Source organism: Silurus aristotelis, assembly GCF_946808225.1.
Source record: "Silurus aristotelis genome assembly, chromosome: 1".
NCBI lineage: Eukaryota > Metazoa > Chordata > Actinopteri > Siluriformes > Siluridae > Silurus > Silurus aristotelis.
In genome coordinates, this window is record NC_139574.1 from 34,654,258 (window position 1) to 34,678,408 (window position 24,151).

At 38.8% G+C, this 24,151-nt stretch overlaps 1 protein-coding gene across 1 annotated transcript; it reads left to right on the forward strand.

The window, feature by feature from the left end:
- The first annotated feature begins 7,783 nt into the window (after nt 1–7,783).
- LOC310725341 (ictacalcin-like) lies at nt 7,784–9,857 on the forward strand. The gene is made up of 3 exons (XM_083540201.1): nt 7,784–7,937; nt 8,905–9,048; nt 9,425–9,857. The coding sequence occupies exons 2-3, from the start codon at nt 8,911–8,913 to the stop codon at nt 9,566–9,568; spliced, it is 282 nt and encodes a 93-aa protein (XP_083396327.1). The 5' UTR covers nt 7,784–7,937; nt 8,905–8,910; the 3' UTR covers nt 9,569–9,857.
- Nucleotides 9,858–24,151: the final 14,294 nt, after the last annotated feature.

Sequence of the window (24,151 nt, forward strand, 5' to 3'; positions counted from 1 at the left end):
TTTACAGGTTTTCAACATTTGCAAGTGAGTACAAAGGAAAGCAAGATTTAACTGATAGAAAGATGTGGCTCAAAATGATGGCAATAAGTCAGATTACTACAAACAGGTTACTGTGGCTATTCGAAGAACAAATACATAGAAACGGGCTGGGAGTTGATAACAATAAGAGTAAACATATGAAAGCTTGGAACTCTACACCTTAACAGTAGCACGACTTCACAATGACTACAGTTTTGATAAACAATGTCCTGGGGCAGTGGTCAATGTATGAATGAGAGAAAGAGTAAAATAAAAACTTAAGCAGAAGATAAAAAAAAGTAAGATAACTTTTTCAGCATTACCGAAATGCAATTCACCAGATGGCACCAAAAATATATTATTTTAAAAATATAATAAAATAATAGTTATAGAATAATTATAATAAAACAATAATTAATACATAATAATTATGTAAAAGCATATGAAGAGCTTTTTTTTTTAAATGGTTTATGTTCTAGTAAGAACATTTATTAGATATTTGGGACATAAATTGGGCCAATTGGGCTTAGATTTTACACACTGTTGCTTTTTCCAAGATATTTTATGTTTTTCACCATCTACTGTACCAGAGGGCATGCAATTATCTTTTTTTTACATTGCATGCAGGAACCTGTTACAACTCTGCACGTTTGCACGCAACAGTCAGTTTGCACAGAAGAAAAGACGCCTGAGTTTAAAATTAACACAGTGACTAAGCAATCACACTGTAATTTTTTTTTATTATTTTCCAGTAGATAAAATGTACAGTGCTCCTGTTCTTTTTTATCTTTAGACCTGCCCGATTCATCCTGAAACCCTATCGCTTAATAGAGTTCTCTTCATTTAGAAACCACTCTGTGCAGCTAAGGATTATTTCATATTAGCAACCTAAAGATCCATGAAGCCATTGTGCAGCTCAAGAATTTTGAGGATAAATTTGGAATGTTATTAATATCAACAGTCTACTACAATGGCTTCAGGACCTGTTTATGAATATTTCTGTATTTAAGTGTCCCTCTTAAGTGAACAGCACACCTTAACAATGATGAACTGCAATGAAAGAACATTCGGTGCCACCTAGATAAGGATGGGTTCCCTTTTGAGTCTGGTCCTCTCAAGGCTTCTTCCTCATGCCATCTCAAACAGTTCTTCCTTGCCACTGGCTCACTCATTAGAGAGAAACTTTTATAAGGAGTATAAGGATATAACTATTATTATTATTATATCAGTAGGAGAATGCTTAGGATGGAACCACCAGGAAGGAGAAAAAGAGGAAGACTAAAGAGGAGGTTTATGGATGTGGTGAGGGAAGACATGCAGGTAGTTGGTTTAAAAGGGGCAAATGTAGAGGACAGGGAGGTATAGAGACCAATGATCTGCTGTGGCAACCCCCTAATGAGAGCAGCAAAAAGAAGAAGAAAAAAGAAGAAGAAAAAGATAAAACTTATAGGCACAAAAATGTAGAATATACATAGTATTTATACATTATTTTATATAACTTATAATCGTGTTATCTCTGTTAAGGTTCTTTGAGAATGTCCATTGTTAAAAGTGCTTCACAAATAAAAATTTTTATAAATTAAACATATAAAATTTAAAGTAAATGAGACATTTATTTGCGCTCTCTATTTTATCCATTTGACTATAACCTTTTTCTTTTCATCTATATCTAATTCCAAACTCATTTATGCTCTTAGTGTGTGTGTGTGTGTGTGTGTGTTCGGTAAATGTTCGGTAAAACCGAAAAACATATCATAAAATAAGTTGTTTTTCAAATAAATAAGTAGCCACACACAAATGCATTAGTGAACTAATCCTTCAGCTTTCTGCCTTAAAGGGTGTAAACGTTGTTTTTTAGCAGGGGTGGTAAAAGCTGTTTGTTCCATACAACTAAATTAATACCATGTGGTAGATCTGTCTTGAGACGTATTAGAACAGAACTGCCTTCGAAAAAACAAAACACTTCGCAAAATATATGCACATGAATTTTCTATAACAAGAACAAATATCTCCACATGATGGACTTATGGCTGAGCAGTAATATCACTTTGGTCTTTTGCTGCCATGTACCACTGTTGAGCTAAAAATGGCTCATCACCCAAACAATATCAGGTCAGTGGCAGTCCTTTAGCACTCCCTTTTTCACTGAAGAATGGGATGAAACAAATGATTTACTGTCAGTTGTTACACACATTGTAGTATATGAAGTGCACGTATGTATGGCACAGTAATTGCTGACCAAAAGTACATGTTGCACAAAGAGAGGATGGTTTAATACACAGAATATAGAACAGACCTAGATAATTAGCATTAGTTTAAAAAAAAAAACCTCAGTGTAGGTTGCAGAATTTCATTAGAAAACAACATTCATCTGAGTCAGGATTTTCTTCCATCATTTATTCCTCATAAAATGTTTTGCTTGCTGTTGAACTGACGCTGTATGTTCATGCTAAGTAAACACCACCAAGTGGTAATCAAAACAAATTAATGTAAATGTAGTGAAGTTAAAGTAAAAGTCTCCCAAAATAGAAATACTTTAATAAAGGACAGATACGTGAAAAGGCTACTTAAGTACAGTAACAAATTACATTTACGTTGTTACTGTTCAACACTGAGCACCAGATTCCTGTTCTTGGCTGACAGGAGTGGAACTTGAAGTGGTCTTCTACTGCTGTATCCCATCTACTCCAATATGCATGCTCATTTGTTTTTCTGCTCATCACAGTTGTAAAGAGTTTCTTTTTCTTTAAATTTTTTTGCATTACTATAGGCCCAAGCCCGTATAAATGGGGAGGGTTGCGTTACGAAGGGCATCCAGTAGGGGGAATCAGTACACATCAAAGCTCTGATTATTTATATTATTTATTACTTGTATCTGATGTAATCGGCATAAAAGTTAGTAGAGGTACAGTTGTGCCAGTATTACCTCATTAACTGTCCATGTGGAAACATAGCAACGGTTACTTTAACATGAAGTATTAATATATGGTAAATTTAGAACAGGTAGAAATGTGCGATCAAGTTGCGATAAAATATTTTAATCGATTGACAGCCATAATAATAATATGATGCGAGGCCTGTTACCAGAGTGACACCAAAACAGGTAGTAGTAATAGCTATCAATCAAATAATTATTTTCCCCACTGTACTAAATTATTTAATATGTAAAGAAACCACTATCATTTCTAATGTTCCTAATTTTAAATACAGCAGGACTCATGACAGGGAAGACGTGCCCATACTTGTTTTGAATTTGTTAACTGACAGCATGCTATTATGAAACACTGAACAGTCAGATAATTTTCATAAAATCCTCATGTCATTAGGCCCAAACATGCTGCCAGGACCTGTGTATTGCTCCCTAAAGAATATAACATCAGATGCATGTTAACCTCCCAAAAATTCATTTTCTGTAACTGCTATATTTTGCCAGGTAAATAAGGTTCTCCCTTATTCAATGTATTCTTCAAACCACAATTCAACAGCCACCATTCTTTCTCTTTTTCTCGAACTTTGTGTTTTACCGTCTTTCCTAAAAAAAAAAGTCCCCCAACCAAGGAAAGTTTTTTTGTATGCTCGCGCTCTCTCTCTCTCTCTCTCTCTCTCTCTCTCTCTCTCTCTCTCTCTCTCTCTCTCTCTGCTAAATCTTAGTTCCTTTTGCCTTGTGACTTTATTTGTGTTGTCATGTCAATAATCAAAATGTGTGTGTGTGTGTGTGTGTGTGTGTGTGTGTGTGTGTGTGTGTGTGTGTGTGTCATACTAACATGCATGCCTTGTGGCTTTAGGGCGTTTTGTGTGTGTGTGTGTGTGTGTGTGTGTGTGTGTGTGTGTGTGTGTGTGTGTGTCATACTAACATGCATGCCTTGTGGCTTTAGGGCGTTTTGTGTGTGTGTGTGTGTGTGTGTGTGTGTGTGTGTGTGTGTGTGTGTGTGTGTGTGTGTGTGTGTGTGTGTGTGTGAGTCATACTAACATGCATGCCTTGTGGATTTAGGGCGGTTTTTTTTGTTTGTTTTCCATCAGCTTTTCCATAGTGATACTGGACATTAAAAAATAAACTGCCTGCAAGTGATCATTTAGGAGACAAGCATGAAAAAAGGGTTGTAAGCTAAACAAAAAAGTAAACAAACGACAAGGCTTGGAAACCCCCAAGACTATGCAGCTAATAGCTTGAAACACTCGACAAATGGGGCAAAATTGAGGCAGAAAAGTGCCTATGGACAAATGCCAAATGTCTAAAAGGTGCATGAGAACGGAAAGATAATAATGCCAAGGAAGTGCAACGACAACCAATGTCCTTGGTAAACAAAGGAAAAAGAGTGCAACTTCCTCTTTCGGTAAAAGGGAATATATTGGGCAATGCCATCTTGTGCTGCAGTGAGAGGATGAATAATGGAATTCACAGTATGGGAAAGGAGCAAAGTGATGTCCCCAAAAACAGAAAATAGGCAGACTGGAAGCTTACATAAGGCAAGAGATTCATAGGACCTCAAATCACAGACAGAACATTACAAGCCTTGGTGTAGGGCTCTTTGGGTTAAGCAGAGAGAATTTAAAGCAGGTCCTGGATCAGCCTTTTTTTCTATCTCTGAGTTTCACTTCAATTATATCTTTAATAAAAAATTGTGGTTTGGCACTAATACTCAAATGGCAGATATAAGGATATATGGAACATTAGGAAAAGGAAAGAAAAGAAAAGAAAAGAAAAGAAAAGAAAAGAAAAGAAAAGAAAAGAAAAGAAAAGAAAAGAAAAGAAAGACACATGGGCACAATAAGAAAAGATAGATAGATAGATAGATAGATAGATAGATAGATAGATAGATAGATAGATAGATAGATAGATAGACAGACAGACAGACAGACAGACAGACAGACAGACAGACAGACAGACAGACAGACAGACAGATAGATAGATAGATAGATAGATAGATAGATAGATAGATAGATAGATAGATGCTTCCACTGTAGGATGCTCGGTAGAGAAATATTAGGCTTTGTGAAATGTTACCTCTATTACCCATTTTTGCACTTCCCTTTGTTGGTTAAGCCACTGTCTTAATCTTTCATCTCCTGTGTCATTTCTATTTTTTGGTGTGAACAAGGACTTACTCTTACCAAGGAAAGCTAAAAGAACATTAGAAAATTTAATAATGGAAGATGAACAAGATCCTCAAGCATACACTATATCTCCAAAAGTATTGGGTGACCTGGTCATAAGTATGGTATGTAATTTTTGAACATTGTGTTTCAATTCATCCCAAAGGTGTTCAGTAGGGATGAGATCAGAGCTCAATAGCAGACCACTCAAGATCTTCCTCTCCAAGTAAGCATGTAATCCAGATCTTCAAGGAGCTCACTTTGTGCACAGGGGCATTGCCATGCTGGAACAGGATGGGTTTCCAGGTTCAAGTGAATGCAAAATTTTATTATAGCACAAGACATCAGCAACCTGGACTTCAGAGCAAATGTCAACATGGAGGAGAACTTGAACGAGGCAAATAAATGTTTGAAATATAATACTTCCTGTAGATTTCATTTGAGTTGTCATTGAAATACGTATCGAAACTCTATATAGAATGCTAATTGCTGAACCTTTAAATCACTAGCTAAAGTATTTAGCAAAGCCAAACCTTCTGAGCTACCAACATAGTCACCAAATTTTCGCTATCATCCCACCAGCTTTTCTATACTCTCTTTAAGGTTTTGGAATGAAAAGATAGACTTCAGTTATCGCACTTTCAACCTGCTGATGGAATTCTGACAAATTTTGCCCAAACACTCATAAGCCCTATTCGGATGGGACTAGTTTTCCAAACAACGTTTGAGTTAAAAAAAAATTTCAGCCGACGTCTGTCATTTCATGTATGGATTCGGACTGGACTAACATCTTTGTGTTTATTACGGAGGTAGGAGTGTCTGTGTTTTACATGTGGGTGTTGCACAAGACCACATGTCCAGGATGCGTGGATTGCGTATGGTCATATGACCGAGCAGAAACTTGAATACCGGCACGCTAGGGTTAGTAGGGTAGTTTATGTTGACCAAAACACACAAGAAAACATAAACTACCCTACTAACACTAGCAGTAGGGTTAATATGGTAGTTTATGTTTTCTTGTGTGTTTTGGTCAACATAAACTATTCAAGTTTCTGCTCGGTCATATGAGAAATCTTTCTAATGACCCCCTGTAAAACTAGTCCTGTCCGAATAGGGCTATAGTTGACTTTTTCTACAATCTAAACAAATTCAACAATAGTTATCCTAAACAAAGTAAATACGTCTACTATACAAAACGTAAGTTTTCTACTGTCATAAAATGAAGAGAAAGGCGGATTCAATTGCAGACTGTTATTTGATGAAGGCGGAGCCTCGCAAGTCCCGCTCTTGTTTGAATTTGATGGCACAGCCTCATTAAGTCCTTACTATGTATCATTTAGACATGTGCTGCACTATAATGTTTAACATTACTTGGTGTGTGATTAGCTTTCTCTGCTGACCTAAAATCTATCGGAATCAGCGACTTATGTTTTAATGTAGTTTTTCAATGAAGTATTAAACGATTCCCAATAGACTATTCTCTTTATTCACAGCTTTTCTCTTCATTATGCTACTTCTAGTAGTATATGTCTGTATTAGAGTTTCTAATAACACAATCATATTTCAGCCATAACGTGTTGTCAGGGACCCAGATCAAAGAAATCTGCCTTGAGGCCTTCAGAATCAACAGTGCAGGTACCTGTGAGTTAGAAGACATAAAAAATAAACTGTTGTTTTAACCAATCAGATTTTTATTTGACATCCCCTCTGCCATATAGCAGGCATACAATAATGTTAGCATTTTCACGTCCTTTGATTGGACGGTCAGAGAGCACACTAGGTCAGAGCTATCAAACCACACCTGTAGCAAACTCCACAAGCTCAAATATATTCAGGCAATCTTAATAGTATTTATTATTTTTTTTTTTTTTTTACAATTTAAGATTTTTAATCTGGTTTTAGGTACACTTCCAATGACATTGACAAGACAGACTTTTAAAGAAAAGCTAGGCATTGTGAGAAAAGGTCAGCCAAAACAGTTCAAAACTATTAAGTTTTTTCAAAAACAATTTTTACTTTTGCGAATTTCTTTCCTGTAGAATTTGCACAAAAACAAATAATTTGCTTTAATTCGCCTAAAACACAAATCAAACTGAAAAGAAGCTACAGAAATGCATGGAAAACCAGGGGTCAATATTTATGCTTCTGCCAGAGATTCTGTGTCCGGGCAGTGCAGCGGTGTCTATAGTGAAAGGAGACTTGTTGAATTGCATTTCTTTGGTTTCTTAGATTCATTCTTACTGCATGAGACACTTGTCTGTAATGCAGCGCTCTGTTATACTGCGTTTCTGTATAATACAGATAATTTCTATAGCCATGCTGTCATAGTGATCCTAATAAGACTGAAGCACTAGTTGTGAAATGCATGGCCTGGATTAAATCATGCATTAGTAATTGAAATATTAACTTTTTGACATCGAATTAAATTTAGTTTGAGCAAGTTTACATATGGCTGTGTTCTGCAAGGTGCTTTATTGTTTGCAGGCTTAATTTCTTTGTGATTTAATTAGGATTTATTTGTTGCCTTGTAAAGTTCACAAAAAGCAAAAGCTGTTAAATTTAATTTTACTAGACCCATCTTAGACATAAAGGCTCAAGCTGAAGTGATATTTTGTTGATGTCATTAGGGGTTAATTGTAACCCTGTGATGCTTTTACAGAAATAAATGGAGAGGGAGGGCTTAAAGGGGAGGAGACCAGTTAGCAGACTTGGGAAAGAGCACAGTCTTTCAGCTGCTGCATATAAAGGCTGGTTCACCTGCACTGACTCAATACTTTTTCCTTCTTCATTTTTGCTGGTCTAGCTTTTTGTCCCAAAACCCAAAGGTGAGTAGAGAAAAGCTAAACTAACTTGTTGATGATGTGTTCAAAGAAGGGTTTTTTTCAGAGTATATGTTTGTGATAAAATTAAATATATATATATATATATATATAAGTTCAATGGCTGCAGGTTAACTCAGTGCGCAGGATTTTTTTTTCCTCCCCTCTGTCTATTTATGCTCTCTGTACTTACTCTGACTCACTCACTCTCACACACACACACACACATACATACTTAAACATTGTTTTAATGTCCTTCAAATCTTCTTTGCCTTTTGTTCTCACTGCCATTCTAATTTAAGCTATAGAATGCACTTCACTTAGACATTTAAGTATTAATTTATTGACATGGGAATTTTATGCAAAAGATTGTAAGTAAAGAACAGAAGCAAATGTAGGATGGGTGGGGGAAGGCTTGTACTTGCACTGTAGGTCTTGTACTAATGCTCGACAGAGCAATATTTAATTGTTCGCTATAATCAGTTTTCTCTACTTCCCTTTGTTCAGTAACTCTCGCTCTCTTTGTTATAGTCAACAACTAGGGCGTTGGCCATGTTCTGCTTCTGTTTAAAACATAATAACATTACAACTCCTCCTTAGTCCATCCTTCATTCTTTTGCTTATTATTCTATCGCTCCTCCCTCCTGGATCATGCTTCCAGCCAATTACAGCATAAAACATTTATTTTGCCAAAGATAGATGTGGCATACTGTGTGTGTGTGTGCATGTACAGTATGCATGCTCAGAATATCCTTCTTCATGCAAACACAGTCGTTAAAATGCTCATGTATAAAAAACATTTTATATTACTTACGCACATTCTCTGTTTTCTATCATTTTCCTTAGTACTGAGTCTTTTTAGTCTACTAGAAAGAGGATGAGGCTGTATTTGTCTTCTGTCTTTATAGAATTCAGGTTCAGTAAGAAATCTAACAAATAAATTATATAAACTTTAAATCTTTCTCTTTCAAAGGTCATCATGTCTGATGTGCAGAAAGCCATGGCATTGCTCATCCGTGCCTTTCATAAATACTCTGGAAAGGAGGGAGACAAATGTACTCTTTCCAAAGGAGAGCTAAAAGATCTGCTTACGGCGGAGTTAGGAGACACCGTTGGGGTAAGATATACACCTGGGAGCTCTGTTTGCTTTATGCACTCTATGGACAAAAGTTTGTGGACACCTGACCATAACATTTTATGTGAAAATAATTCTCTTCTGGGAAGATGTTACTGGACTAGATTTTAGAGTGTGCTTATAAAATTTTTGTGCTTATTCAGGAAAGGACAATTTTAACACTACCAAATCCAGACATTCTGAATGATTTTGTGCCTTCAACTTTGTTGTGAACCCCATAACAAGTGTCCCAATACTTTTGTCTATATAGTATATATGGACTGATTTTGAGATTCTCCATGATTATGTGCATGATATGTATTAATAGCGTAAAAATGAAATCACCTGCCAAATGTTTTTTGTATGTTTTGTTTAACAGAAATCCACAGACAAGTCAGAAATAGACAAGATTTTTAAAGATTTGGATGCAAACAGCGATGGTGTGGTGGACTTTCAAGAGTATGTCACTTTGGTGGCCTGCATTACTATGTTCTGCAATGAATTCTTCACAAAAAAACAATAGTAATTGGGGACTCCCCCTTTCCATCAACAACAGCGCATAAAAATGATATTTTTTTTTAACATCTAGAAAGACATCTTGCATAATTAAATGAATGAGGCAAATAAAAGTTTGAAATAAATTATTTTAATATGTTAAAAAAAAATAGGCTGTGTTGGTTAAATGTCTGCATATGTGTATGCATGATTTGATGTAAACAAAATGTCATAATGCAAAATTTAATGAAAATGTATTTTCATGTAATTGACCAGAGAAGGTGAACTTTTTCATTAAAGGACTTTTACAAATATAATACTTTATAATAATACTTTGTAGCCAAAACTGAAGGCTATAGTAAGTATATGCCGGGTCTATAAAAAAATCAATAGGTAAATTGGCTGGAAGGCATTTATTTTTGGTGGAACATAATAAAATCAGGAAGTTGAATGTTGGAATGTGACAAAAGGTGAGTAAAGACAATTACTGAAAGTATCTTATTAGGTACCCATGCAAACAAATCAAACACAAGAAAACAAACACACCACTTATTAGGAGCAAAGACAAAGAATCTGAGTGATTTATAAATTTGAAATTTTTATTCATAATCTACTTTATACTTCTTTAAAGCTGCATTGGGACAATGTTATAAGCACTATACAAATAAAACTATACCGGACAAAATTATAAATGCAACACTTTCTTCTGCCCCTGTTTTTCGTGAGCTGATCTCAAAGATCTAAGACTTTCCCTATGTACACAAGAGGCCTATTTCTCTCAAATATTGTTTACAAATCTGTCTAAATCTGTGCTAGTGAAAACTTTTTTCCAGAAAAATCCTTCCACCTCACAGGTATGGCATATCAAGCTGCTGATTAAACAGCGTGATTATTGCACAGGTGTGCCTTAGGCTGATCACGATAAAAGGCCACTCTAAAATGTACAGTTTTATCATACAGCACAATGCCACAGATGTCACAAGTTTCGAGGGAGCATGCAATTGGCATGCTGACTGCAGGAATGTCCACCAGAGCTGTTGCACGTGAATTAAATGTCCATTTCTCTACCATAAGCCGTCTCCAAAGGCATTTCAGAGAATTTGGCAGTACATCCAAGCGGTCTCACAACCTCAGACCACATGTAACTGCACCAGTCCAGGACCTCCACATCCAGCATCTTCACCTCCAAGATTGTCCGAGACCGAAAATTTTGAAATTCGATATTCAATTAAGAATACAAAGAAAGACTGGAAAGAACAAAATGCTAGGGCAATAAAGGACTAGAAACCTAGGAAACCTGAACAAGCAGAATACAAGCTTTATGGTGTATTATTGCCGGTGAATGGATTGGAATGTGGAAAGCCAGGTTCTGTCTCATCCACTGTCTCATCTTGAATCAATGCATGCAAATTCCTGTTAATGTTTTCCTAGTGAATTATTTGAACCTAAATGCCCTATTCTAAGTATCTGTTTATTGCAAACTGTCCTTTCTGTGTTAACTTGTTTTTGGATAGTACATAGGTGCCTTCCCTTGTGTTCACTATCCCATTATAATCGTTTTGACTTTTGCTTTACTTACTGCAACCCAGATATCAATTATGTGTATGTTTTAAAGCTTGTTTAGCTAGTTCATCAACTGTCTCAATGCCTCCACTCCCACATTTGCTGGTAACCATACAAAGTCACTATTAAATTCATTTTGTGGATTCTGAGTAAGCTTTTTGGTATATATCATATATTTCCTTACTGACACTGTGCATTGGAGAGGCTTGTTAAAGCTGAAAGAGAGTCTGTGCATGTTATCACATACAGTGGGTACGGAAAGTATTCAGACCCCCTTAAATTTTTCACTCTTTGTTATATTGCAGCCATTTGCTAAAATCATTTAGGTTCATTCTTCTTCCTCATGAATGTACAAGCTCCCCATATTGACAGAAAAACACAGAATTGTTGACATTGTTGCAGATTTATGAAAAAGAAAAACTGAAATATCACATGGTCCTAAGTATTAAGACCCTTTGCTCAGTATTTAGTAGAAGCCCCCTTTTGATCTAATACAGCCAGGAGTCTTTTTGGGAAAGATGCAACAAGTCTTTCACACCTGGATTTGTGGATCCTCTGCCATTCCTCCTTGCAGATCCTCTCCAGTTCTGTCAGGTTGGATGGTAAACGTTGGTGGACAGCCATTTTTAGGTCTCTCCAGAGATGCTCAATTGGGTTTAAGTCAGGGCTCTGGCTGGGCCATTCAAGAACAGTCACGGAGTTGTTGTGAAGCCACTCCTTCGTTATTTTAGCTGTGTGCTTAGAGTCATTGTCTTGTTGGAAGGTAAACCTTCGGCCCAGTCTGAGGTCCAGAGCACTCTGGAGAAGGTTTTTGTCCAGGATATCCCTGTACTTGGCCGCATTAATCTTTCCCTCGATTGCAACCAGTCGTCCTGTTCCTGCAGCTGAAAAACACCCCCACAGCATGATGCTGCCACCACCATGCTTCACTGTTGGGACTGTATTGGACAGGTGATGAGCAGTGCCTGGTTTTCTCCACACATACCGCTTAGAATTAAGGCCAAAAAGTTCTATTTTGGTCTCATCAGACCAGAGAATCTTATTTCTCACCATCTTGGAGTCCTTCGGGTGTTTTTTAGCAAACTCCATGCGGGCTTTCATGTGTCTTACACTGAGGAGAGGCTTCCGTCGGGCCACTCTGCCATAAAGCCCCGACTGGTGGAGGGCTGCAGTGATGGTTGACTTTCTACAACTTTCTCCCATCTCCTGACTGCATCTCTGGAGCTCAGCCACAGTGATCTTTGGGTTCTTCTTTACCTCTCTCACCAAGGCTCTTCTCCCCCGATAGCTCAGTTTGGCCGGACGGCCAGCTCTAGGAAGGGTTCTGGTCGTCTCAAACGTCTTCCATTTGAGGATTATTGAGGCCACTGTGCTCTTAGGAACATTAAGTGCAGCAGAAATCTTTTTGTAACCTTGGCCAGATTGTGCCTTGCCACAATTCTGTCTCTGAGCTCTTCAGGCAGTTCCTTTGACCTCATGATTCTCATTTGCTCTGACATGCACTGTGATCTGGAAGGTCTTATATAGACAGGTGTGTGGCTTTCCTAATTAAGTCCAATCAGTATAATCAAACACATCTGGACTCAAATGAAGGTGTAGAACCATCTCAAGGATGATCAGAAGAAATGGAAAGCACCTGAGTTAAATATATGAGTGTCACAGCAAAGGGTCTGAATACTTAGGACCATGTGATATTTCAGTTTTTCTTTTTTAATAAATCTGCAACAATGTCAACAATTCTGTGTTTTTCTGTCAATATGGGGAGCTGTGTGTACATTCATGAGGATGAAGAATGAACTTAAATGATTTTAGCAAATGGCTGCAATATAACAAAGAGTGAAAAATTTAAGTGGGTCTGAATACTTTCTGTACCCACTGTATAATACATGTGCATTCTCCCCCCATTTTTGGTAGATATAAGATCCTTGGAAGCACCTGAGAAAACTTGCAGTGCTGATGGTACTTACTCTGTGTTGTTTAATAGCTAATTCCTTCAAGGTGATTCCTTGCCTTACTTTGATCTCCCTAACACCCAAGTTCTGAGTATCCACAGAAGCAGTCAACCCAAAGCTAATTTGGCTTTTTCCATGCTCTAACATTCCAGCAACAATTTCTTACCTCTGTGTGTTTACGGGTGTTCTTTTAGGTTAGACCAGTATACCATTGCTGTTGTCTCCTGAGGTCTAACGGTGTCTTTGATTTAAATTGTCGCCCCCATTTCAATCTGCAGGGCTGGAATTCCAATTAAAGATGAACTGTATATGTATACATTTTTAAGGACTTGGGTAGCCCACCACCATTCAGTTCCTGTCAGGCACCTTAAAAATATAAATATATTATATATAAATAATATATTTTTGCATTTATTTATCTATCAGATTCATAGCATGTCTCTTAAAGGTCAGCCTTAAATCCATCCACATTTCAAAACAGCTTATTTCTGTAACTTGCTCCAGTGTTTATCTATACATTCTTAGATTTCGTTCGCTTTCGCAAAAGGGTGAAAGCGTAACAGTCCGTGAGTGGGCTCGGACAGACCCCAAGGAGAAAGGCATCCCAAACTGTGAGTGTGTGGGTGAGCCCAGTTTTTCGAAGTGAAAGTAAAGAAAGAAAGCTCTGCTTGGTAATCTATTGCCTGTCTTTTTTTCTTCCAGCACAGACGGAGAGTGAGAATCTGTTCTTTTATCACCTGAGTTTTGGCCACTGATGAAGTTCCACTTGTTGTCCATGTTTGCCCTGTACACTTCTTTATGCGTGTGATATTATGCCAACTCTTTCATATTGCGTGTATAACAAGCTCCCAATTTCTGTTTTAATTGGCTTTGAATACATCGTTTATTATTATGTCAAAAACACTGGACTACATACACTACCCTGTGGGGTACCATCATTTGTGTATTTTAGAATATTATATCCATAATAAAAAGCCCTGATTGGAATCTGCATTTATATGGCCTTTTACTTTCTAGTACATGGTTTAGTCTGACTTGTGTTTTTCTAGTTTACATATTGGTACATTCAATCCATTTGTCCATGAGGTAGGAAGTCTGCCTTTATTCAATATCTTATTAAGTAGACATAATATAGTGTTCCTGCCACTTCTGGAATGTGTCCTGGAAGTTTTCTTTTTAAAGCATGTCAAGCACCTTCTGCGATTCGCCCTGGATCTCTGTAATGGTTTCAATAGAGTGACCTTGAGCTGGATCTTCATCTTCAGGAGGATGGTGAAGTCCACAGGAGCCAAATCTTGGGAGTAGGGTGTGTTCTCCGACAATTATCATGTGCAAGTTGCTGAATGGTTTTGACATTTTTGGGGGTTCAGCTTGTTGAAGGTCTTCCTGATTTCTCCTGTCTTCCACTCTTGAAGCACTTGTGCCCCTCAAAATACCTCGAACAACTCATTGCAACGTCGTCATATGTCAAACGTATTTCATGTCAAAAGTCTCTGGGGCAGATTTGTTCTGTCCATGATGAAATCGCAATTTTGGTTACACACTTCAGAATAGCACCAGATTACACCATTATTCTCAAAGCTTCTCCTTGTAAGACCCATAGAAATGCTGCTTATGTGCTGCTTTTCTGTCCTATTTTCCATATCATACCCAACTATAGTGATATCTACTTCTATTCTAATAAAATTACAATACTCAATCTAATATTTCCTTTCACTTTTTGGATTACTCTTCTTACTACTCTTCTTACTTCTGCTAATGCTATAAAAGCTTCAAATGAATGTGTTCTCCATATCTTCTTAAATGTCTTGTTCTATACTTCTGTCCAACATGGTACTGCCCTCTTTCACATATCTTAGTATTCAGTTCCTCAATAACCCTGTTTATTTTCATTTATTTCAAAATAATTAATTCTCGTTTTATTTAATTCTTGAAACCGCTCACAGTTTTCTATTTAAATTCTTCACCTTCTTCTTTTATTGTTTTTTCTTTTATTTTTGTAAAAAGATTTTTTGCAAAATAAGTACTGTGCAAATCTATTAGGCATATGTGAAAAAATGCTATAAAGTAAGCATGTTTTTAAGGGAAGTAAGCATGAGTTAATTTGCTTCATTAAATTTCCTTGGCTGATCAATCCGTCTACGTTGCTCAACATTGCCTGTTTCTTTGTGTTTCTTCAAAACAGCTTAAACAGCTCATCTTGAAACCCCAGTCTGCTTTTGAAATCTTAATCTGGGAGAGACCTTGCTGATGCAGTATAACTAACCTGTGACATGAAACTGTCTTCCACAAACTCACCTCACTATCAGAGATTGGCTGTTCCTCACCCAGGCTTAAGTCTCCTAGACAGCTGTTTCTGTTTCAGTTAATTACTGCCAGGGATCCACCTGCCACACCCCTTTGGTGGCTCTCATTCCCCCGCTCTCCCTAGAGCTCCGGGCTTAACCTCGCACACCTGGGGCTCATGATCACTCATGCCTCCACTCTCTCTGTAGCTCCAGGCTTAATCATGCACACCTGGGGCTCATCATCACACCACTCCACTTCTACATAAGCTCCTCACTCACAATTACTCCTTTGTTCGTTATTGTATGTATTGGTTGTAAAGGTATGTGTTCAGTGATTCATGCAGGTCTGTCCGGACTCCACAATCCTGTACCGGCTGTGCTTCTCCTCCCCGTGCATCTCGGATCAGCGACGCTTTTCCCCAAGCGCACTTCGGACTCTCTTTACCTAAGGACTGCCGTGTGTGTGTGTGTGTGTGTGTGTGTGTGTGTGTGTGTGTGTGCGCGTGCGCGCGCGCACGCGAGTATCGCTCTCCCTCACTCGTCATTAAAACCCGAGCGAGCTGTTCTTCGGCTTCCGCCTCCTGTTTCACTCGCACCCTGACAATTACTGTGTTTCAGCCTACATTTAAAAGTGATGCTCATTATTGCAAGAATTTAAAGCCAAAGGGTAGCCCCACCAAATATTAATATAATTTAGATTATATAAATAATTATTTTAGAATTCTTCTGTTTGTTTACTGCATTTTTTAAATTTATAAAAAAAAAAAAAATAAACGATTAGGATATATGTATTCTTATAAGCATTCTTACTTTACAGCATTTCTTTGCACCTGCTCAAAACTTTTTGCATAGTAGCATATATATAAAATTATCACTGCCTATTATTGTTTTATTAGTAACCTCCAACACACTTCTCCTTACTAAACTTTCTGAAACAAATGTTAAATCTATTGCCAGATATCTATACCATGCAAAATCAATTCCCATGCCGATAGATAGATAGATAGATAGATAGATAGATAGATAGATAGATAGATAGATAGATAGATAGATAGATAGATAGATAGATAGATAGATAGATAGATAGATAGATAGAACACCAATCCCCCCAATTCGAACATTTCTTCTACCATGTTTCTGTTGTGGTCTGTACTACTACTTCCCCATATAGTGCTATTTGCTTTAAAATCTACATTACTTTGTGACTGAAATTTTCCATTCTCCTTTCCAATGCCTCGCTACTACTGTAAGTCTATCACATAGGCAGGGCAGATTCTAGACATTTGGAGGCCGTAGGCAAAATGTATATTATATTTATATTTATATCCTTCCACCTTTCAGAATCATTAAAATGCACTTAAAACAATTTTAAAATTTAACCTTTGTATTTATACAAAACCTGTTATCAGTATTTTTATATATTTACTTAGATGTGTATATTAATTAAACTTTAACTAAGGTCAACGCTAAAAATAAGCGTTGACCTTAGCGTTGTGTGTTCCCCCCAGGAACACATCTATCTCTATGATTACCTAATTATACCTTGTATGAAAAAAATGTAGTTGTGGATTGAGCCAGGATTCCTGTAGACATATAATGAGCTACAACTGCAGAACTTTGGCTTTGTTCCCTGCTTACATTGTCTGTATTCATGATTGTCCTCCCAACTAGCACATCATGGTTTCCCTTGCACACTGTAGCTACATGTCCATATTTTTGGCATTTAAAGCATCAGAGTGGTGGAGGTTGTAAGGTCTAAAATTCGTAATTCCGTTATCCAGTATTAACCCTTTCGGCATTCTGTCATCATCAAAATGTTACATGACTGATAGATTGTCCATCTTCTCACCATTTCTAACATATTGTAGTCTTTTGCTTCAATTACCTTTCCACCAACCACAAAGTTTTTCATTTTACTTTCTGTTGTTTGCGGTCTCTCTCAAGACCGACCTTTTGGTATGCCTAGAGCAGTGGCTATACCCTGCTGCAGCTCTAGGAGTCTCAAAGGAGGCCGCAAGCGAGGAAATCAAGGAAGGACCTCACTGGCGCTGGCAATACCCTGAAGCACTGAATGTGTCAGGGTTGATGAACCAGGTCCCTGGGGTGCCAAGGCGGGGCTGGCACCATGTGATGAGGTGCACTATACCCTTTCCGGCAGGGTCCCCGGAACGTCCTGTGTCAGGACTTCTTGGCCCAGAGCGTTACACAGGATCCACTGAAATGCTGCTGCCTGTTCCGTGGCCTCCTGAAACCTATTGACTACCATGTTTACATAGTTGCCAAATAGGCCAGTCGGCACTAGAGGGGTGTCCAACAGCACAGCCCTGTCCTTATCGGAAAGATACGATAGGATGAGCCATGGGTGCCCCTCAGTGGAAGCTAGGGTGGCCATAGACCGGCCAACGGCCATAGCAGTCTACTTTGTTGCCCTAAGAGCTAAATCCACCATACAGGGGAGTTAGGAATGGGAGCCACCCGAGATGCCTCCTATTTCTAATTCTTACATCAGGTCAGCCTGCAACACTGCAATGGTGTGCAGGCATGCAGCGGCTTGACCTGCTGAGACGTAAGCTTTACCCACCAGTGCCGACATGTTACGCAGGGGCTTGGTGGGCAGTGGTCAGTCTTAAGGGACGATGCAACACCTGCAGAGAGATAGTTAGCCAGCATCTATAACTTTGGAATACAATGCGGATTTGGGACTAAAGAGGAAGGCCAAATACGGCTTCGCCCAGGACCCCAATGCAGAAGTTGTGATGTAGGTTGCAGAAAGCGCACGTCAAGCTTACTGGATGGAGAGGCTTTCTGCTCATCGGCCGACCAAGCTAGATCCAGATGGGTCACAACCATAAGCTCTTCAACTTGCAGCTTGCAGAGAGCAGACTTGCTCAGACTAGCGCCAGCTTCACTCCATGTGCTTTTATAGCTTCCTGGTCATGACATAAACCCGCCGCTGATGCCGTGCTTTTCATTGGACGTATTACACACGTGATTCAGAGCATGGACAACACGGAAGTGTTCCCAAAGTGTTGTTGACGCAGCTAGCGTTCCTGAAAGGGAACCACACATATTTAACACATTATGATTTTCCCAGACCATTGGGGAGCAAATGGGGTGTCTATACTGACTGCTTGAAAAGATAAGGGTTCATCAGCATCGAAGGATATTTATCACCTCTTTTCACCAACTTTTCTTTTGCACTTCCAATGTGCAACACTGTCGTTTGGATGAATGTGTGAAAGTTTTGTGGATTTGTGGTAGTTGACACAAAAGATGAAGTGTTCTTTAAAGAGCTAATTGAAAGCTGACAGGGATGTTCCATTTCAGGAACTCAGTCTGTATTAACAATGCTTTGGGAATGCTTCCGTGTTGTCCATGCTCTGAATTACGGGTGTAATTTAGAATATTCAGCTTCTTTCCCATAGTTTTTGCAAGTTACAAGTAAGAGGTTTTTTGTTTTAGCCCTTTAACATTCCTATTTGTAATAAGATTCCTCAGTAGTAATATTGTTTTTACTGTGATGCCTCATAATCTGTCTATAAGTCTTTAAAAAAATATTTTATTTGCATAAATTACAAGTGTGAACACTGAAGTCTTACCCATGAACTTCAATCAAGTCAGCCACAGGAAGGTTTACCATCTGTCTCTGTGTTCTATCTGTCAATGTCTTTATGTCATAATCCTCCAAAATATTTTGTTCTTCTGGCTTAGAGTGAAAATCATCTCTTACTATCTACAAGAATCAGACATTTGTGACATTAGCCTTTCCAACAACAAAACCCCAACCAATTTGAAAAAGATCTTAATGTCTGGGGTTTAAGAACTCATATCATTCGTGTGATACATGCTAATGAAGCACAACTGCAACACAGTAATATAAATACGGGCACAATGATAAAATAATTTGTCCTTCACAGCATTTGTCACTGGTGACAATCCACTGATCCACTGTTTTCCCATCAAGATCAAGTAATAATATATCTTACATGTTGATTTTTTTAGTGGACACTGTGACAGTATGTTTTCCTGCTTGCAAAGCTCCTCAAACAGATCTGCGTCCACTTCTGTCCCTAATTCATCTGTCAAGCGCAGCTCAGTCTGAACTGGAAGACCTAGCTTTTCTATGACTGAAAAAAATATAAAATTATGACCAGAGGAAACTCTCCCTGGTTTAATGTTCCTATTATTATTACTATTTTCCCAATGAGAGCAACACAATCTGTGTGGTAGAATATAAACAGATTGATTAGTCAGTTTATTTAAACATTCAGAGTTGTTTGAAACAACACTAACCTTTCTGAAGAAATTTGTTGAAGTCTTCGTGTCCCTCCTCAGTTTTGGCCACTTTCACATACTTCTGACTTTCTCCAAATCAAACCTTCACCAACATTTTGCACTAACAAAACAGAGAACCTTTATAAACTGTTAAAAAATTTGATCGGAAACACTACAGAATATATACATTTTCTCACTCTTAACTTTACAGTCTACAGCAGCCCAGTACACATATGTGCACACACACACACACACACACACACACACACACACACACACACCTCATAATCAGAATGCATGAAATAACAGTGCACTGCTAATTCTTAACAATATAAAATAAATTTTAAACACTTTGGCATTTGGTAAATGAGTGAAGGGACAGGTTTTAGTCAGAAATGCATTTCAATAAAACACTGTTACACTCTAACCTGCAATTTTTCCCATTTTAAATGGCTAACACCGTTAGCAATGTTGCACTTGTGTGGCTAGCTTAAAACCATGCAGTGAAAATGTAAAGGCTCTTAGATGCATTTATCAATCAAATTGTGTGCATTAATTGGCAGTTCTGTGCAAAAACGAAAAAGTTATAGATCCAAGCATTGCTTAAAGACTCTACCGACCTTGTGCGAAAATTAGCTTGATTCTTTTAATTCACATAACTCTCTGGTAGTTGAAATAACTAAACAAGTGTTGAAATGATGATATATTTTTAACACACATTAACACTGAAACTTTTACACTTTGAATTTGCTGTGTGGCCTGGAGGGGGTAAAATCCAAGCTGACCATAGTCATGAGATATGTTTTGGACTTCTTGGATTTCTTTAAGTAAATCCTGAGTTAATCGGATCATGCTTCCTAATGACTGTGCTAGTAGTACCCACTGAATTCGAACAGTCTGCAGCAGAGTAATGAAGATCTGCTGTGAGAGTTGTTTCTGTTGTAGCTCCATGCTAAAACTCTTAATAACTATCGTAAAAATTTTTATTTTAAAATAAACTTGTAAAAGCGAGGCCCTAAATGCTATTAGATATGACTGCTCACAGGTGTGTGTGTGTGTGTGATTAGTAAACAGGTACATGTGAATGTGCAATGAATGTCATTGGTTTGCTATGGAAGGCAGAGTTCTTGGAAGCTAATGGTTGTTGTTTGATACTGCAGCATGGTCTGTATTAGAGCATTGGTCTGTTGACACAGACCCTTAGAAGTTTGTCCACTGCAGCTGAAATTTGCTGCAGAGTCGGACGCTTAGAACAGCCCAGCAGCGACTCTTAAAGACGAGATCTCAAATCCTTTTAAGATCTTCCAGCGAACTTTATCTTCAAGTCAGTCAGCCAGGTCAAGTCAACTCGCTCGCTCAAGGGAAGGGTCCGAGGTCTTGGGGACCCAGAGAGTCAGACATTCGGAACAGCTTGGAAACGACACTCTCTCTTCCTTCAAGATCTTCTGGCAAGCTTTACTTTCAAGAACAACAACTGCTCTGATCTTCAGGAGAACCTGGAAGAACATCTGACTCCATCCTAACTGACTCTTCAAAGATCTCTTTGTCGCATCCAGACTCTTGTGCAACAAGCCAATGCAAGTAACCGTTGTACCAACCAATTTAGATGCGTGTGTAAGTTTGAGCCCTTAATTTAAGGTGAATTGGAATGCGTTAATGAGTCTTGTTTAGGCTATATTTTAATTTTGAAGATTAAGCTTGCCATTCCTTTCCTTTCTTTCTCTCCTTTCTTCTGTTCCTTTCTCTTCCTCAATCTCCTATTTTTAACTTTTTGTTTATTTTTATTTCCATTTTTATTTTCTTTATTTCTTTTTGTTTGTTTGTGTAGTTAGTTTTATGTTGTGTTTGTATCATTCATTAAACGCTGTATATTTCAAAAGTAATTGTCTCTGAGTGCCGCTCACATTTTAAGGTTTCTGCTACATTCTATCTGAACTACATGCTTTATTAATTGTACGGTATAAAGTAAAGGGGGTTTGCGTCTTTCTTGGCCGTGGAGATACCTCTTTTATAGAATTAATAAAAGGTTATACTGTCTGTTCGGCAGACGACCAGACCAAATAAGTGTAACGTTAATTCCATTACCGTCAATTCAACTTGATTTAAATATTCAGGAGTAACTATAAACCGTTATAATTGCTTATAAATATTTCCTTTTGTTTGCGAGCTAAATTCGCTACATATAATGGTGGAGAATGCGGCAACCTGTTATTCAAACTATATACTTATTTGATCCTCGTCAGTGGTTTTTCCCTCTTCTCTTCCATTCACTACAATTGTCTCTATAACCTGTGTGTGAGTTCTTGACCTTAGTTTTTCAGTTTTTACTTTGCCTGTGTACCAAATGTCTATTGAGAATTTCCATCTCATCTGGATTATCCCAGATTCCTAAAATATAACAAGCAAAAGGATAGTTGAATAGTTGATTTTGCACTCTGACTTTGCATACTGGTAATTTAGAATGGATGGAACAAAGCAGCTTTGAAAACAATATATTGACTTGAGAAACCCTGCAAAAAGACAAATGCCAGAAGGATGCAAGAAAATCCAGTTTGATGCAAGTACAGCAGCACAGCAGAAAACATGGTTTATGCATGTGCTGTGGAGAGAATAAGCATTTCTTTCACAATGCTTTTGGCTTTGCGGATGCAGTGTGTGGTGTAAATGTCAGTGATAGAGGGGAGAGAGACTCCAATGATCTTCTCAGCTGTCCTCACTATCCTCTGTAGGGTCTTGCAATCCGAGATGGTGCAGTTCCCAAACCAGGCAGTAATACAGCTGCTCAGGATGCTCTTAATGGTCCCTCTGTAGAACATGGTCAGGATGGGGGAAGGGAGATGGGCTTCCCTCAGCCTTCTCAGGAAGTAGAGATGCTGCTGGGCTTTCTTGGTGATGGAGCTGGTATTGAGCAACCAAGTGAAGTTCTTTGCCAGATGAACACCAAGGAATTTGGTGCTCCTGACAATCTCCACGGAGGATCCATCAATGATTAGTGGAGAATGGTCACTCTGTGTTCTCATGAAGTCAACAACCATCTCTTTAGTTTTGTCAACATTCAGAGACAGGTTGTTGGCTTTAAACCAGGCTGTTAACTGGTGCACCGCCTCTCTGTAGGCTGACTCATAGTTCTTGCTGATGAGACCCACCATGGTCATGTCATCGGTGAACTTGATGATGTGATTTGAGCTGTGCATTGCTACACAGTCGTAAGTCAGCAGAGTGAACAGCATTGAACTGAGCACACAGCCCTGAGGGGCCCCAGTGCTCAGTGTGGTGGTGCTGGGGATGCTGTTTCCAATACGGACTGACTAAGGTCTTCCAGTAAGGAAGTCCAGGATACATTTACAGAGGGAGGTGTTCAGGCCCAGTAGGCTCAGCTTCTCAATCAGGTGCTGAGGGATGATCGTGTTGAATGCTCAGCATTGACTCCATGCAGTTCTCATATCGTTCAAACCATTCCATGGACAATGCCATCTCCACGACCCTTCATCTAGCCCTCACCCACCTCGACAATAAGGACTCATATGTATCATACATAAGATGTCGGACATCCGCTAGCTGTTCTGCACGTTCCCTGAGCACTCTGCCAGGGATGTTGTCTGGTCCAGCAGATTTCCGTGGGTTAACTCTGCATAGAGGTTTCCTCACTTCAGCTGTGTTTAGACAGAGCACCTGGTCACTGGGAGGAGGGGTGGTCTTCCTTGCCGCCATGTTGTTCTGCACCTCGAACCGGGCATAGAAGTTGTTCAGCACATATGGGAGGGAGGCGTCACAGTCACAAGCAGGTGGAGCTGTCCTGGAAGTGATGGCATTGGACAGTTTGGCCCTTGCTGTCTTTATGGCTGTCTTGTCCCCTGCTCTGAGGGTGGAGTCTCTGAATTTTAGCAACGCACCCACCTTAGCTGTCATCCACAGCTTCTGGTTGGAGCGTGTGGTGATGGTCTTGGAGATGGTCACGTCATCAATGCACTTGCCAATGTAGCTGGTCTCTGTTAATGTGTGCTCCTTCAAGTTGATGAAATCACCATTGGTTGCAGCCCCCCTGAACATGTCCCAGTCAGTGCATTCAAAGCAGTCCAAGAGAGCAGACATGGATTCTGTTGGCCAGGTTTTCACATGCTTTCGAGCTGGTCTTGAACGCCTGGGATCAGCATAACAGAGATGTGGTCTGAGTAACCGAGGTGATGGTGGGACTTCAAAGTCCACATTCTGGTGAAATTTAGGGAGCACAGTCCTGAGATTTGCATGGTTGAAATCTCCAGCGACAATAAACAATCCGTCAGGGTGTTTGTTTTGTAGTTTGCTAATTGTCCTGTAGAGTATGCTGAGCGCTTCCTTAGCATTAGCGCTAGGTGGCATGTACACTCCGAGCACAATAGCGGTGGTGAATACCCAGGGTAAATAAAAAGGTTTACTTCTCAGAACCAATTTAAACTTCAATAGTGAGCAGTAGGTGGAAACGAGAACAGAGTTCTTACGCCATTCTGTGTTGATGTAAACACATAGACCGCCGTCACGAGTCTTATCGCACAA

Excerpts from the sequence above, each read along its gene's own strand:
- LOC310725341 (XM_083540201.1), top strand. The coding sequence starts at position 8,911 with ATGTCTGATGTGCAGAAAGCCATGGCATTGCTCATCCGTGCCTTTCAT. Across the intron at positions 9,049-9,424 it reads AGTTAGGAGACACCGTTGGG|AAATCCACAGACAAGTCAGA; the intron begins GTAAGATATACA and ends TTTGTTTAACAG.